Here is a 16,259-nt window from a genome sequence, read left to right on the forward strand (position 1 = left end):
TGGGCAGAAAGTATCAGTTCTAACAAAAGTCAACTAGAGCCTCTTACATACCTGAATTCGAAACACAGTGAAAAGAACATCCAACTTGAAAAAGAAAATTAGTTGTAAAATCTCAGGCATTTCAGCATTTTAAGCATTATTTGCAGAAAAGTAATAATAGCAATGACAATTTATGGATGCACACCAAGCTGACCACAACTTCACTTCCACCAGAAGTTAATTCTACTTGAAGAGAGAAGATATATCAAACCTTCTGTCAAAATGCCCATAAGAAGAGCTTCTGTACCAGTTGTAGGGTATTTCATCTTGCGGGCTTCACACTCTGCCATGCTGAAAGATTTTACGGCTCTAGCAGACCATCTGTGTATCAAAAGTAAGGAAGTGATTTAGAATATTTGCTAAGGAAATGTTCTTGCAAAATATATCCTCAATATGAATCACTATAACTGTGTTTGTCACGACCTTTCTAAAAGAAAAACCCCCTAGATTCTTCCATACATCAAGGTGTTCAATACAATTGAGAATTCATTCTTCATGTGTTTCAGTAAAAGAATTTATTCTTCATGCATTTCACCAATCACACTGTGATTCATGACTCTGACCCGATCTCTACACTTGCAAAATGAGTTTCATGAGTGTGCAGAACTGGAAATTCCTCAAAAATAATTGCCATGAATTATTCTAATAATGCAATTCAGCAACAGAATCCTACTAACCTGCCAATTTTTCCAAAGGAACCAGGAACAACATACAACAGTGCCATGACTAATTAAACCAAATTAAAATCTGTCCAAAAATTTGTTTTTTTGTATGTATTCTTGCAAGCACTTCTAGACAACATACTCAAGTCTCATAACAAAAAATGCCCCTCATGTTAAATCGAATCTCATTAATAATAAACCAAATAAATCATCTCGTGTGAGTGTAAACATAATAAGCTTATGTAATCCAGCCTGAATGACTAACATGGTATTCTACTTGCCAAGTCTAACCTAAATCAACAAGCAGAGGAATTATACACTAATGAGGCATGCAATGCACTATCAATCCAATTTGAAGTCACTTCCCCTTGATCATTGAACTAATAATGCAATCCAGCAACAGAATCCTACTAACCGGCCAATTTTTCCCTTTGATCATTAAACTAAGATAAAATTTACCTGAATTACTTCCCACTTGACAAAATCTTCAGTAGGCACTACTTTTGACATAAGGGCCATTTTGAAAATTGAGAAAAGTTTTCAATATTTGTCGATTTTGCTTTCCAAATGCTGCATATGTTACTTCATAGAACACCAAAGTACATCGGAGAACAGAGAATTACAACACATGAACAACAGCAGTCCGAGGAAAATCTGACCTTAAAAATGCGAAAAAGGCAAAGCATATAAGTCTGCACACCGAGAAAATGGGACTCAACATCATGATAGAAAACAATGAGTTTGACTCTCACAAGCAAAGTTAACTCCTGCTTAAAGCTCCTCAAATCCCTTGGACCTCCTCAAATCCCTTGGGCTAAAAGGGGAGGGGTTCTCTTGAAAAGTAACTTAACATTGATATTTGCACAGAAAACCAATAGCAACCAACCCTATTGTGCACCACAAGGATTTGTAACTGTCCCTAACCATACAAATGTCCCCCAGAAGAGGCTCTTTCCATGAGAGCAGGGTTGTGAAGAAGTTATATTCAGCAGAAACCACAGCCAAAACTTGGCAACCCAACATCTCAAAAAATCATGCTCAGTAGTTTCATTCTGCCACACATAACACATGCAGAATCTGTCACACCAACTTTGTGAAGCCTACTATTGACAGACAACCCTTGCTGCAGTAGAAGCCACAACCAAATTTCATGTTTAAAAAAAAAATGATTTCTAAATGAACTAGCACCTCCTCAACCAGTGCAACACAAGGTCCTTCACCCCACCCTTTGTTCAAGCAAGGGACAATGTCAAAAGTGTTGAGAAATCAATGCTAGTAGAATTAGGGTTAGATTTCTCTTCCTTGATAATTACTTTTGAATTATGTTGGCTTCTTTTATTTCTTTATTATATTATCTTTCATCAAGCAATTACCAATCACAAGAACAAGAGACCCAAGATGTAGGCACTCTGCCAAGGTAAAACCCCTATCTACCGGAAAACCCAGTCAAACTTCTTCTTTCAATAGTTAAGATGAGATAATCCAAGACTCTTCAACCTAGACATAAACCTCCTGCAACCACCAAGTCAACCCTTCCTTCCAGCAACTTCGATCTAGATCTTCGACCTTGCAGCAGCACTACTTCGACCCAGCAAATCCAGAATTTTGACCTTCCCAGCAGCAGGACTTCGACCCAGCACATTCAGAATTTCGACCCTCCCAGCAGCAGAACATCGATCCAACAAATAGCCCAATAACTTCGCATAAAAGAGAGAGAGAGAGATAGCCCAGAAACTTCAACTTGCACTTCTTCCTTCTTCTTGAATTTCGCATTTTTTCTGCTTCCTTGATGTCCATCGAACTTGTTGATTTGATGTCCAAAAAGATCGAACTGCTCTTGTATATATACCCTCTTTTAGTGGGTCAAATTGTCCTTGTTACCCACCATTTTGAGGGTAATACCACTAGGAGAAAAAATTTCTCCAAGATGGTCCTCAGAAGGCAACTAGAAGCCCCTTGCAACCACCAACTAGCTCGTTGTGCCATTTCTCCGCCACCTGAGCCAACCATGTGGTCCCTCACCCATCTGCCATGATTGTATGTTTCAAGTTGGGCCTCCTGAACCTAAAGGTATGTCTTGTCATTTGGTAATTGAGTATTGTAGTTTGCTTATCATGAACACTTCCGGGCATGGATTAATGGGGGAATTCGGCGGAAAGGATGGGCCAGGTTTGTGCTTTTATCCCCTAGACCCCTTTTGGATGTTAACATTGGATTCTAATCCCATGGGATCTCTTTTACTGACCCCTAGGCAATGGTACTTCATGGGAAACCCTAATTTTGATTGTGTGGTCCCCCTCCCTCATCCACATATATTGCCCCCTTTCCACTCATTATAACCCCATTCATCATTTCTCCAACCTAGGTCCATATAAGACTAACTCTCCCATCCCCTTGCCCAGTTAAAATTGGCAACTAGGGTCAAACTCCATGTGAGTCATCTTATTTATGGCAGCTGATATTTTTCTTGGACTCCTCTCATCGAGAGGTTCAGGATTGATCTAAAGATCATCAGATTCTGATAAGTATTCATGGAGATATGAATTTATTTGTGTTATGGGACAATTTGTCAAGGTCGGCCAGCAACTAAACTGCCCCCACTTGTGCTCCACATTTTGGTATAAATACAAGTGCTTTGCAAGTCATTTGTACACACACAACTCTCTTGAGATTTCTTCTTCTCCACTTGTTTTGGGTTTTAGTGGAAAGAAGAATCCCTACGGGATAAACGCTATCCTAAAAGATGCTCTAAACGCAGTCCTAGATGATGCCCTAGCAGCTCTACGCATGACCTAGATCTAAGACACAGTCATATTGTGAAGTAGACAACCCTAATCCTCTACGTTGTCAAGGAAGACAGCCCTCACCTAATACGCAGAATGCAGAAACCCTAGCCCAGTGTTACTTGGGAGAGGGAGCGAAAGCAGGGAGCGGGAGCAAAAACAAGTGCGGAAGCAACATTTTCAGAAGCTCCCATGTAGAATGATGAATTAGATATAAAAAACATAGATTGAGCCATATAACAACAATCATCTAGAAGTTATAATCTTCATCAACCATGTCCACAAGTTAGTAACATAGTAACATACAACATATTGAGTCTCATGATTCATCAATCTTAAAGTTTCAAGCTTTCAAAATTCAATATATAACATTTATCATCAATGATCACCAAAGTTGTACTTGTAAGCTAAGTGTAACCATTACAACAAATAATATCTAACATGAAATGAAATGAAATGAAACAATTTTCAACTTTCATAAAGCATCATATTCATAATTCATTACTAGTGAGTTATAATTGCCAACTTCAAACTTAATTTGTCATATATTGTTTAAAAAAATATCATAATAAATATCAAAGAGTCAATAGTTATAAAAACTACTAGAAACTAGAAAATACAAGTAAATCTATTATCTATTGCTTATGCTTGGGCCTCTTGCCACCACGAGAAATGTCTAATTTTTTAGTCTTGTTGGAAAATCAGGATCTTTGTCATTAATACCACCCTCTAAGCATTAATATCCAAAGGTATCTTTGTCATTACCTCTGTATCTGTATAGGGATCTTTGTCATTAATATCACCCTCTAAGCATTAACATAAGATAGAAAAAGCATAGCATGTCAAGTCAAGATTTTGTTTGAGTGATGCATACATTTTTAGGAGGGTCATGATAGATAGAGGAGTTCGACAACCAATGTCACTAGCATCAAGGTGCATAGAAGGATTGGTGCTCTTGATTAAATACGAGTTCCATACCCTAATACATGACAAAATTCAATGGAAACATTGCAATCCCCCAATCCTAAAATCCTGAAAAACTAATAAGTCTGCTAGATTTTGAATGAAATCTAAAATTCTACTTTCTCCATATGAAATCCAATGAGGTCGGAACCACTCTCAAACATCCCGAGTCATTTCATGGTAATGTTAAAAATTTAAGTAAAAGGATGAAAATGAAGAAGTGACATTAATTTTCATTTTCATCCTTTTACTTTAAGAATTTAACATTACCATGAATCGCATATCAATACTAGGGCCATAGGCTTGATCATTACGCTGCCCCACTCAAAACTTATTTGTTTCTTTGAAAAAAAATTGCATTTGGAACATTACAGCAATTTTTTTTTGCAAAAAAGGCTAAACGCTCCTGAAAACGCCCCTGAAAAGGCATGGAACTTTTTTTTTAGGGAGCGCGCTCCCGAGGCGCTCCGGAACCGCTCCCGCTCGGAGCACGAATTGGGAGCGGGAGCGAGAAGGGGGGGCGCTCCCCTGCAACCCTGGCCGCAGGTCTAAGGAGAAGAGATGCCCTAAACTTAGTTGCTACGCTGCCTAATGGAGATGGCACCTAAACATTGTCTTAGAAGAAGTGCTCTACACATGGAATGCCCTTGCTGTCATGAAAGGAAAATCCCTCATCCTATATGCAGTCATGAAAGGAATACCCTTGCTGTCATGGAAGAAATGCTCTCACACTTAAACGCTGAGATAAAGAAGCCACACCTTCAGCTATCCTTAACGTTGTTCTAAATAAGGATGCTCTATTTGTTGTTTTGATTGAATCACAGTCATGAATGATAAATCCAAGTCTTATGATGAATGTTGTAACATTATAGACAGCATAACAGGATGTATAGTGCAACATAGTGCACATAGGAGCAGCAATGGGTACATGATGTACAGTGCAGCATAGTGCACATAGGAGCAGCAATGGGTACAGGATGTACAGTGCAACATAGTGCACATAGGAGCAGCAATGGGTACATGATGTACAGTGCAGCATGGTGTAGCTCAATGTTGTTGGACATAGTATGGTGCACCAATGGGATAGTATGGTAATGATGGGCATATAACAGCAGCGAAAATGTATTGCAGCAGCAGGATGATGAGGTATTGCAGCATGCATTTGGGTGCAGCATAGTGCAATGAAGAGCTCAACATAGTGCAGCATGAGGAGATGCAATACAGTGATGGGTACAGTCATGATTAGTGAAGCATGATGAAATGCAGTATAGTGATGATGGGTGCAGCATGATGTAGCTCAGTGAGGTGCAGCACAATGATAGGTGCAGCATGGTGATGGAGTCACCTTGGAGAATCAGTTGAAGCAGCATGTCTTCAACTGAGTTCAACTACCTCATGTATCATCTTCTTAGAGATGATCTATGCTCCTATTTAGATAAGTCAAAGTGTTGACTTCTGTTGTATATGTATTGTCCCTCTCTCTCTCTGTTGAACTATTCAAGAACATATAAGAAGAATTGATCAAGAGTTTCCCCACATTAGGGTTTGTCCCTGGCTAGCGTCACATCTTGTGTCCTCTTGTCTTGGCTTGTCTTCTGCGATTTATGTTTATGTTCTATCTGTGATTTACTATTATGCTAATGTGATTGCTAATCTGGAAAAGATATTGAGCTAACTGTGAAAATTGAAATAAATTGCTCTAAGCATAGAACATACCTAAATTAACAGTCGGGCCTGGAATGATGCTCCGAAGGTTGATGCAACTGAAAAGGAAAGTAAAAGCATAATTGACCACATTCAATAGGAAAATGTACCACAAAATGCAAAAGATGGTCGGGACAACCACATTTAGCACGTAGGCAAAAGTCAATACATGAGCTCTACCCCATCATCATGGCAATCACCATGGTTCCTACAAGCCCTAGATGAGCCTCTATCATTTAGGAACCCATGATTGTTCCAACCCCTGGCGGGCAATGAACTACCCTACCTTAATAGGGGTATTCACTACCATATCTCACACATCATGCTCTTATCCCTTAAGCCTAGAGCAATAAATTAAAGAAAAATCATAAAAGGCAAAAGGCATATAAAGAAGGGTAGAAAAATCAAGGTTGGGGCACCTCATGTACCATGATTGCTCAATCCTATATATTATATACCCAAGTGTAAGCTTCCCTTTTACTAGCTACCCTTGTACCCTAGGATGTGGCTCAGGGTTGCCCCTTTTCATTCCCTACTCCATTCATCTATTTATCACATGCCACCTCCATTTAAAGGGTGTACCTTCGACATATTATCCCTTTTAGAAGTAGAGAGTCGAGACCACCTAATAGGATACCTGGTTAACCCCATTTGGAGTTTGGAGACATTAGCACATGCCAAAGCCCATTATGGAAGGGCATGCCATTATAAAGTGCCCACCTATTGTCAATGGTTTGTAAGTTCTTTTACTCGATTTCCTTGATGACTTGTTATACAGGAAGGCTAGGGGATGCATTGGATCTTATGCAGGATTGCAGGTGGTCTCCATCTTGGGTTTGGTCTCCCTATACGGGGTCCTAACCCTCCAGAGGGCTACATTGGCACATGTAGGGTGTGTGTTGAGAGCCATGGGCCTCCACAGCAGTAGACAGCACTCCATGGATCCCCAGATATGTTCAAAGATTGCTCGAGATTCACCTATTGGATGAGGAAACTGCACCTGGTTCACTTTTGCCCAGCAAGCCCCACAATTGTACCATGCACTTGGCAAATGACCCAGGACTTGTATGTTGATGTGGCATCACTAACACCATCATTTGAGCCCTTACAGATGGTCTACAGGCATCTTCGACTTACTTGGAGACCCATGAGGTCACTTGCGTGCCCTCACAACCATTGAGAGCACCACAAGTTTATTATGTGGAGAACAAGAGGCCAACCCCTTGTCCATTACTTTTGAAAGTCCAATTCATCATTTTGGCACTTATGGACTTCATCAAGACTCTTAGAGAGCCCAAGGATATGCATTATCGATTATTCAACCTCTTGGGAGGCTTATTAGTTATTATTTTATTTATGAGCTAGTTTGGTGGGCGTGTCACCAATAGATAGTTATTTGCACATTATTTTAGTTGATCGGCTAATGTTGCCTCAAATTAGGTAATTCAAACTCCTAATGAGTGTATAAATAGGAGAGACATGAATTCATTTTAGATCATCACTTTTGGATTGGATCATTCTCTCTCTTGAGAATTTCGCATTTCTTTCTTGGAGGATGAATTGGAGCGCGGATGAATTTTGATGTTTGGATTGGACTTTCTTATCTTGGAGCTTCTTTATTGGCAAATATGTTGATGGTTGGATATGTTCTCTTATATATAAGTACACACATTTAATGTTATTCTTGTTTTACTTTGTCATATGCATTGGAATGGGATTTTCGCTATACTAGGGCTAATTGCTGCATTACATAATTTTGAAATTGTGGAATTATTGTTTCTATATAGCATCTCTCAATGTATGGGCCATGTATGTTGAATGAAATCTCCTAAGGATAATTCTACCATTGAATTTATCTTGATAAGCCATCTCTTTTTGCAAAGCAAAGTATAAAGCTTTAACATCACTTCTTCTTGCCCTAAAGGCCAAGCGAAGTAGTCCTTGAGGCCTCCTTGACCGAGAAACAAAGTCCTTTTGCATCATTCTCCTAGACTCCATTCTCCCCAAGGGATTAGGCACTGGTCTATCAATAGGTTGTCACTCAAAGAACCATTTTTCTTCACCTTTCCGCTTCTCTTCTAAATCTAGCCAAGTTGGGTCACCTAGGCAATCACTTTCCCTACAAAGTAGCCATAGAAAAAGTTCGATCTCCTAGCCTCTATTGCGTTGGTGTGTTCTCAAGGTCTCCTCCAAATTTGATGAAATTCAGAAGGTGGGATTGTGAGATATCCCAAGCCCTAGCTCTGAGATCAAACTTTGCCCTAGTGTTCCCTAGGCTAGTACCTCATAGGATCAGTTTGACACCTTTAAGTGGAAATTCTTGTTTTGATCCTTTATCCTTCTTTGTCTGGGTTAAGATCATCATTGGTTGCTAAACTCCCTCCCCTTAATGTAGGTTGGGTCCACTTGGTCCCATGTGGTCCCATACCTTTGAAAATTTAATTCATCAAGTACCACTTGGGAAACCAAGTTCAATAAGGATTTTAGGGATTGGAAAACTCCTTTACAAGACATATTCCTTAAACCTAGACCTTAAATCCTCGCCTCCTCCTAGAAATTTGTGCAATTTGCTTGAAGAGCAAGCAAGCTCTATTCTTAACCTCCTTTTAGGAAAAGGATCATCAAGGTCACTTCACATCCATTTGTTGATTCATCCTTCACGAGTGACTTTCCATATACCAGGTCTCCTCCTATTGGTGAAAGTCCATAAAGAGTAGGGAGTCTTAGCTAAGGTGACAACAGGCTAAGTCTCCATTGTTTCCCTTGGTCTAGCAGTTGTCCCTTTAGGAGACCCTTTTAGGCCCCGGCTAGTTTGAGCACTAACATTTTGGCATTGTTCCCGAGGACATGAAACGTCTGTTTTGTTCCGTTTACGACACAAGGACATATCATTATTGGTGACCCTGTTGGAAGAATGAAGCCCTAGTTCTTCATTAAGCTTTAAAGTTAATGCTTGTAGGGTGAAGCAAGCATCTATCAAGGCACTTTAATTCACCCTGGCAAATCCATTTCAATCCTAATATGCAAAATCATAGAAAATGGACTATCATAAAAGAGAGATTGATCTTGGTCCTACATTTGCAAAACTCACTAACCAAGACATTCAAGAACTACAAAAGAATGGAGATAAATTTGCAGAATATTATCCAAATGTATTGGGAGGTATGGATATGGAATTCATGCTCAGGTTTTATAGATCACAACAAGTACAACTAGACATGATGAAGGATGTCTATAATAGGGATCCTAGTCGGGATCCTAGTCGCCTCGTTGACCTGGCTCGCCTAACCTATGCTTTGAAGATTCTAACTGCCTCAATCAATGACAGTGTTATAATCAACCAAAGGGTAATCAATCAGATGATATTGAAGAAACCTCGAGTGTAGGTGGGGATGATGAGCAAACATTGGTTATAGAATTGGAAGACAATGACAAGGAGAAAGGGAATATCTCCTTTAAGGATGACAAAGAGTTGGATCCTGTGAGCCTCCAAATCACGCAAGAAAGAATCGATGAATATAGTAGGTCATGTATGGGGATAGTAAGCGAATGTAATTCTAATGAAGTATTCTCCCGTTTATATGATGAAGAGGTGAAGCTTCATAAGATGAAATGTGAATATAAAGAGAACCCTACTAATGCTCTCCTCCTAGAAGCATATTACCAAAATCATGTAACAAATACCTTAGCCATTATTCTTCAAGAGAAGAGAGAAGAAGAGAGGTCCCGCTTGTCAACCAACCAAGATGAAGATGACCTTGAGGATCTTGGTGATGAGCAGGAAGATGAGTCCTCGTTGGGGCCGCAAGATGGACAAGATGATTTTGAGAGCACATGTGTTGAGGAGAATGAGGCTATGGAAAGTAAGGTCGAGACTGACCTTACCTCTCTCAAGGGTATCACTCCTGATGACTCTCCTTTTGAGAACCTTGAGGAAGGTGATCCCATGAGCTCCTTGGAAGATGACATTGGAGATTATTTCTGCATTGAAAAGGAGAAATGGGAGATTGTTGGGCCTCAATTTGATTATGCTCCCATTTATGATACTGACAAAGAAGATGAGGTTGAGATTGGTTTTCCCTTTATCCCGGGCATTACTTGCGATGACATATCCATCGATACCCTTGGGAAGGAGAATTATTATTTTCCCTTGCATGAAGAAGGACAGTTGGAAGTGATTGATTCTCCTTTTAATGAAAACCCAATCTTTGATGCTTATAATGAGGAAAGAAATTAGGCTCTTACCTACCCACCTTATGATTATATATTCAAATCGCTTGAGCCTTTAGATTATGGGGAAGGAAAACCAGTTGAATATGAAACTTCACCCTCCCCTTTGCCTTCCCCTCTTGTTCATCATCTTGAGTCTTCCTCAAGTGAGTCCCTCGTCCCTTTTGGTATGACCTCAAGTGACCCCCTTTTCCCCCTTCCGAGTATAGTGTCAAGGAAGATCCCCTCATTGATTATACTTTACCTCCTTGGACACACCCTCAGGGTTTTAATCACTCCATGACCTCCCCTCTCCATTGTGACCATCACCTTGAGCAACCTATTTGTTGCACTCCTTTCCCTCACCTTTCATTCCCCTCTCATCACAACCTTGTGGCATCCACAAAGCATAATATAATAAAAAATGATTGTGATAAGGAGTTCTTAAGAGTGATCAATCATTCCACCATCATGTACTTAGAAAGAAAGCTCAGGACTTCTAGATTGACCTATTTTCTTTCTCCTAGGACATCCCTTTACCTCGAGTGGAGATCATGTTTCCCCGCCTCCCACCCACTTTGTCCACAATGTGACTATGTCCACATTCAATTTTGGAGTTGCTACATGAGTGATCGTACTGGCAGGTATATGTACATTAATGTGATGACATGTTGGTTGCATTGGCTTTATGATTACACTTAGCCTCACTATATGCATGTTAGGGTAGGATGCATTGCATGCTCATTTTCTCATTAGAACTAATGTCATATGATATTTCTCATGGTAGATTAGATGCATTTAGATTAAATTTACATTATATTTACTTTCCTATTGATTATATGGCCTAACATTAACGATGTGTGATCATGAGATGTCGTGAAAGCATGTTGCCCCGTGTGTTTTCATCTATTATATGTGTAGGTAACAGGTCTGCTTTTGTCCCCCAGACCCCTTTTAGATGTTAACCTTGGATTCTAGTCACGTGGTATCTCTTTTACTCACCCTTTGGCTTAAAGGATGGTAGTTCATGGGAAATACTGATTTTGGTTGCGTGGTCTTGCTCCCTCCTCCACATATATTGCCCACTTTCCACTCATTGTAACCACATTCATCATTTCTCCCACCTAGGTCCACATTCCTCCACTGGGTCCACATAGGACTAGCTCTCCCCTCCCCTTTCACACACCTTGGGTCGGGCCTGGAATGATGTCCCAGAGATTGATGCAGCATAAAAGAAAAGTAAAAGCATAATTGGCCACATTCAACATGAAAATGTACCACAAAATGCAAAAGATGGTTGGGACAAACACATTTAGCACGTAGGCAAAAGCCAATACATGAGCTCTACCCCATCATCATGGCCATCACCCTGGTTCCTAGAGGCCCTAGCTGAGCCTCCTTTATGAATAGGAACCCATGATTGTCCCAACCCCTAGTGGGCAATGAACCGCCCTACCTTAAAATTGGTATCCACTGCCATATCTCACACATCATGCTCTTATCCCTTGAGCCCCGAGCAGTAAATTAAAGAAAAATCATAAAAGGCAAAAGGCATATAAAAAAGGGTGGAAAAATCAAGGTTGGCGCACCTCATGTACCACGATTTCTCCCTCCTATATATTATATACCCAAGTGCAGGCTTCCCTTTTACTAGCTACCCTTGTACCCCGGCATGTGGCCTAGGGTTGTCCCTTTTCATTCCCTACTCCATTCATCTCTTTATCACATGCCACCTCCATTTAAAGGATGTACCTTCGATGTATTATCCCCTTTAGAAGTAGAAACCACCTAAGAGGATACCTCGTTAACCCCATTTGGAGCTTGGATACATTAGCACATGCCAAAGCCCATTATGGAAAGGCATGCCATTATGAAATTCCCACCTATTGTGCATGGTTTATAAGCTCTTTTACTCTATTTCCTCGATGACTTGTTGCACTGGAAGGCTAGGGAATGCAGTGGATCTTATGCACGATTGCAGGTGGTCTGCATCTTGGGTTTGGTCTCCCTATATGAGATCCTAACCCTCCAGAGGGCTACATTGGCACATGTAGGGTGTGTGTTGAGAGCCATGGGCCTCCACAGCAGTAGACAGCACTCCATGGATCCCCAGAGATGTTCAGAGATTGCTCGAGATTCACCTATTGGATGAGGAAGATGCACTTGGTTCACCTTTGCCCAGCCAGCCCCACAGTTGTACCATGCACTTGGCAGATGACCCAGGACTTGTATGCTGATGTGGCATCACTTACACCATTATCTGAACCCTTACAAATGGTCTACAAGCATCTTCGACTTACTTGGAGACCCATGAGGTCACTTGTGTGCCCTCATAGCCATTGAGAGCACCACAGGTTTATTATGTGGCGAACAAGGGGTCAACCCCTTGTCCATTACTTTTGGAAGTCCAATTCATTAATTTGGCACTTATGGACTTCATGAAGCCTCTTAGAAAGCCCAACGACGTGCATTATTGATTATTCGACCTCTTGGGAGGCTTATTATTTTATTTATGAGCTAGTTTGGTGGGCATGTCACCGATAGATAGTTATTTGCACATTATTTTAGTTGATGGGCTAATGTAGGCTCAAATTAGGTAATTTGAACTCCTAATGAGTGTATAAATAGGAGAGACATGAATTCATTTTAAATCATCACTTTTGGATTGGATCATTCTCTCTTGAGAATTTTGCATTTCTTTCTTGGAGGATGAATTGGTGCATGGATGAATTTTGATGTTTGGATTGGACTTTCTTATCTTAGAGCTTCTTTATTGGCAAATATGTTGATGGTTGGATATGTTCTCTTACATGTAAGTACACACATTTAATGTTATTCTTGTTTTACTTTGTCATATGCATTGGAATGGGATTTTCGCTATACTAGGGCTAATTTCTGCATTACATAATTACATAATTGCAAAATTGTGGAATTATTGTTTCTATATAGCATCTCTCAATGTATGAGCCATGTATATTGAATGAAATCTCCTAGAGATAATTCTACCATTGAATTTATCTTGATAAGCCATCTCTTTTTGCAAAGCGAAGTATAAAGCTTTAAGGTCACTTCTTCTTGCCCTAAGGCCAAGCGAAGTAGTCCTCGAGGCCTCCATCATAGCAAAAATTACTTCATGGATCCCCGGCACTGCACATTGATTGCTCGTGTCCCACCTTTTGGATGAAGATGATGCACCTGGTTCACCATACCCAACTGGCTCCACACTTACACCATACACTTGGTAGATGTTCTGGGGTCCAAATGAGGATGTGTCTCACCCTATGTTGCAGAAAACGTTGCCCCCAGGTCCGTTTTAGCCAGGAAACGAAATGGAAATGCAAAAACGCATACCGTACGGCCTGGAAACAAATTTCTAGCCTAGAAACAAGTTTCCTACCTAGGGAAACGTGGACAGTACGGCCGAAAACGAGTTACCAAACTGTACAACAGAGTTTCCACTTCATATTACGATTTTTCTTTTATTTTTTTTTGTTTTTTCAGTTATAATTTTTATTGGGTGAATAAAATATCTTGTGGATGCTTCTAAATGCCTCTCTCAAGTTATAAAAACACTCCTACCTCATTCCCTCATCAAACAATTGAACAAGTCATTTCTCTTGGAGACGGACGATTTTAGCAAAGGAGAAAAGAGGAAGAGAGCAATGGTCTTTTGTCTTTATAGTTCTTGCAGCCTCATATATATAATAAAGGCTGATTTTGAGATTTGGATATATAATAAAGGTTGATTTTGGATATTCCGATATTGCTATCTTCATTATGTGATCATTCATGAGTAAATGTGATGTAAATTTAATCATAATGTTTAAACTTTAAATGTAATAAATTATAATGTATCATGTATGCTTTATGATTGCACGTAACATTTCTTCAATGTCCTAAATTCATATATATATATATATATATATATATATATATCGCATTTCCCCGTTTCCAAAATTTGGGGGGTTACGTTTCGTACCCTTGCCTGTTTCGGAAACTCGTACCTGTTTCCCCGTTTCGTGCAACTTAGGTCTCACTGCAGGAGACAAAGGGAGGGCTTATGTCATCATCCTAGCGCTTATAGATGGTTTACAGGCATTTTTCGATCCACTTGGAGACCCATGAGGATGTCCTTGTGCCCCCACACCCAGTTGGGAGCACCACAGTGACTTGCTTGGAAAACAAGGGGCCAACCCCTTGTCCACTATGTTTGGAGTCCATTTTCTCATCATGGCACACTTTGGGCTTCATTAGGCCTCTTCAAAGGCCCAACAACTTAGTTTATTGATCATTCTTCCCTCTTGAGAGGCTTATTTTTATGTTATTGAGCTATCTTGGTGGGCTTGTCACCAAGGAATGTTATTGTTGCACATTATTTTATTATTTGGGGCTTAATTAGGCCAATTAGGCAAATAGAACCCATTAGGGATTGTATAAATAGATGAGAGGTGATTCATTTCTCTCATCATCACTTGGATTTGGATTAGTATCTCTTGAGAGATTTTCGTACTTTTTGTTGGGTAAACTTTTTAGAGCTTTCCTGATGCACTACAATGTTTGGATTTTAACTATTGTCTTTGGAGCTTCTTTCTAATGCAAAGATGATGAATGGATATACTCTCTCTCATGTGTAAGTCAAATTTTGGTGATATTCTTGTTATTTTACTGGTTTACTGCATGTTATGGTTATCATTATTCATGTATGGGTTAAAGTAAATGTGAAATTTTTTCTGGGAACCTTGAATAAGTGATTTAATGCATGCGTTGTACTTGAAGAGAGTGGGTGAATGTTCCTAAAGGCACCTAATAGGTTTTAAGCCTAAAAACTTCATCTCTTTGGCTATTTTGAAGTATAAATCCCTATTTACCTAGTTGTTGGCCTTGGAGAGGCTAGCAAAAATCAATTAGGGCTCCTTGGCTCATGAAAAATTCTAGGCCTAACCCTAGACGGTCACCTAGGGCATCAAACAAATCTCTTTGTAGCCATCCAAACACCTGGAAAATTGATCCACTGCTACATTGTAGTTTGTTCAAGGGGTCCTCCAAATTTCAAGCAATTCGGAGGGTGGAATCTCGAGATATAGCAAGCCCAAGCCTCGAGACCATCTCTTGCCCTAGGCTGATTTGGGGTAGTTTCCTGGTTTTGATCATTGCATTCAATCCTCAAAAGAAAATTTGCCCTTTGGTCCTCTTCTCTTCCCTCATTAGGTCAAGCCCCTCCTTGGTTGATCAATTCCATACCCGCGACCTAATTCTGGGTCCACTCAGTCCTTTGTTGTCCTGCAACTTTCTAACTCTAATTTCACAAAGATCACATAAAGGCCAATTCTCAATAAGGATTTTTTGGTCTAGGAAACATCTCACCAAGATATATTCCCAAACCCTAGCCTTGAGAATCCTCTTAGCCCTTCCTAAAGAGCCTATCACCTTGCTTTCAAAGCAAGCAAGCTATCTAATTGAGCCTCTCTTGTGAATCGGCCTTCGAAATCACTCCTTATCCTCTTATTGATCCAGTCATCTAGTGGTTCCTCTTATATCGGGTCTCCTCCCATTGGTGAAAGTCAGTAAAGAACAAGGAGCTTAAGCTGAGGTGACATTGGGCTATTGCTCCATTGTTGCCCCTTGACCTAGTAGTTGCTCCATAGGACCCCCTACTAGTTTGAGCGGTAACATTTTGGCGTCGTTGCCGGGAACACGAGACATGTGTCTTGTTCCCCATACGACATTATTGATATATCATTTGGCGACTCCATTGGAAGAACGAAGCCCTAGTTCTTCATTGAACTTCAAAGTTAATGCTTGTAGGGTGAAGCAAGCATCTATCAAGGCATTTTAATTCACCTTGGCAACTCCATTTTGGCATTATATGCAAAATTATGAAAAATGGCTAGTCTCGAAA

The 16,259-nt window shown here is 40.1% G+C and overlaps 1 protein-coding gene across 1 annotated transcript in view; it reads right to left on the minus strand.

The window, feature by feature from the left end:
* The window catches only part of LOC149167400 (ATP-dependent Clp protease ATP-binding subunit CLPT1, chloroplastic-like), a 231,037-nt gene that overhangs the window by 124,173 nt on the left and 90,605 nt on the right, over nt 1–16,259 (minus strand). The window contains exon 3 of the mRNA XM_089432974.1: nt 251–360. Within this exon, the coding sequence (XP_089289100.1) occupies nt 251–360 (110 nt within the window). The remainder of the gene's footprint in view (nt 1–250; nt 361–16,259) is intronic.

The sequence above is a fragment of the Pinus tabuliformis genome, chromosome 5_1 (assembly GCF_031772625.1).
Source record: "Pinus tabuliformis cultivar Carrire ecotype Pingquan chromosome 5_1, CPIR1, whole genome shotgun sequence".
Lineage (NCBI taxonomy): Eukaryota > Viridiplantae > Streptophyta > Pinopsida > Pinales > Pinaceae > Pinus > Pinus tabuliformis.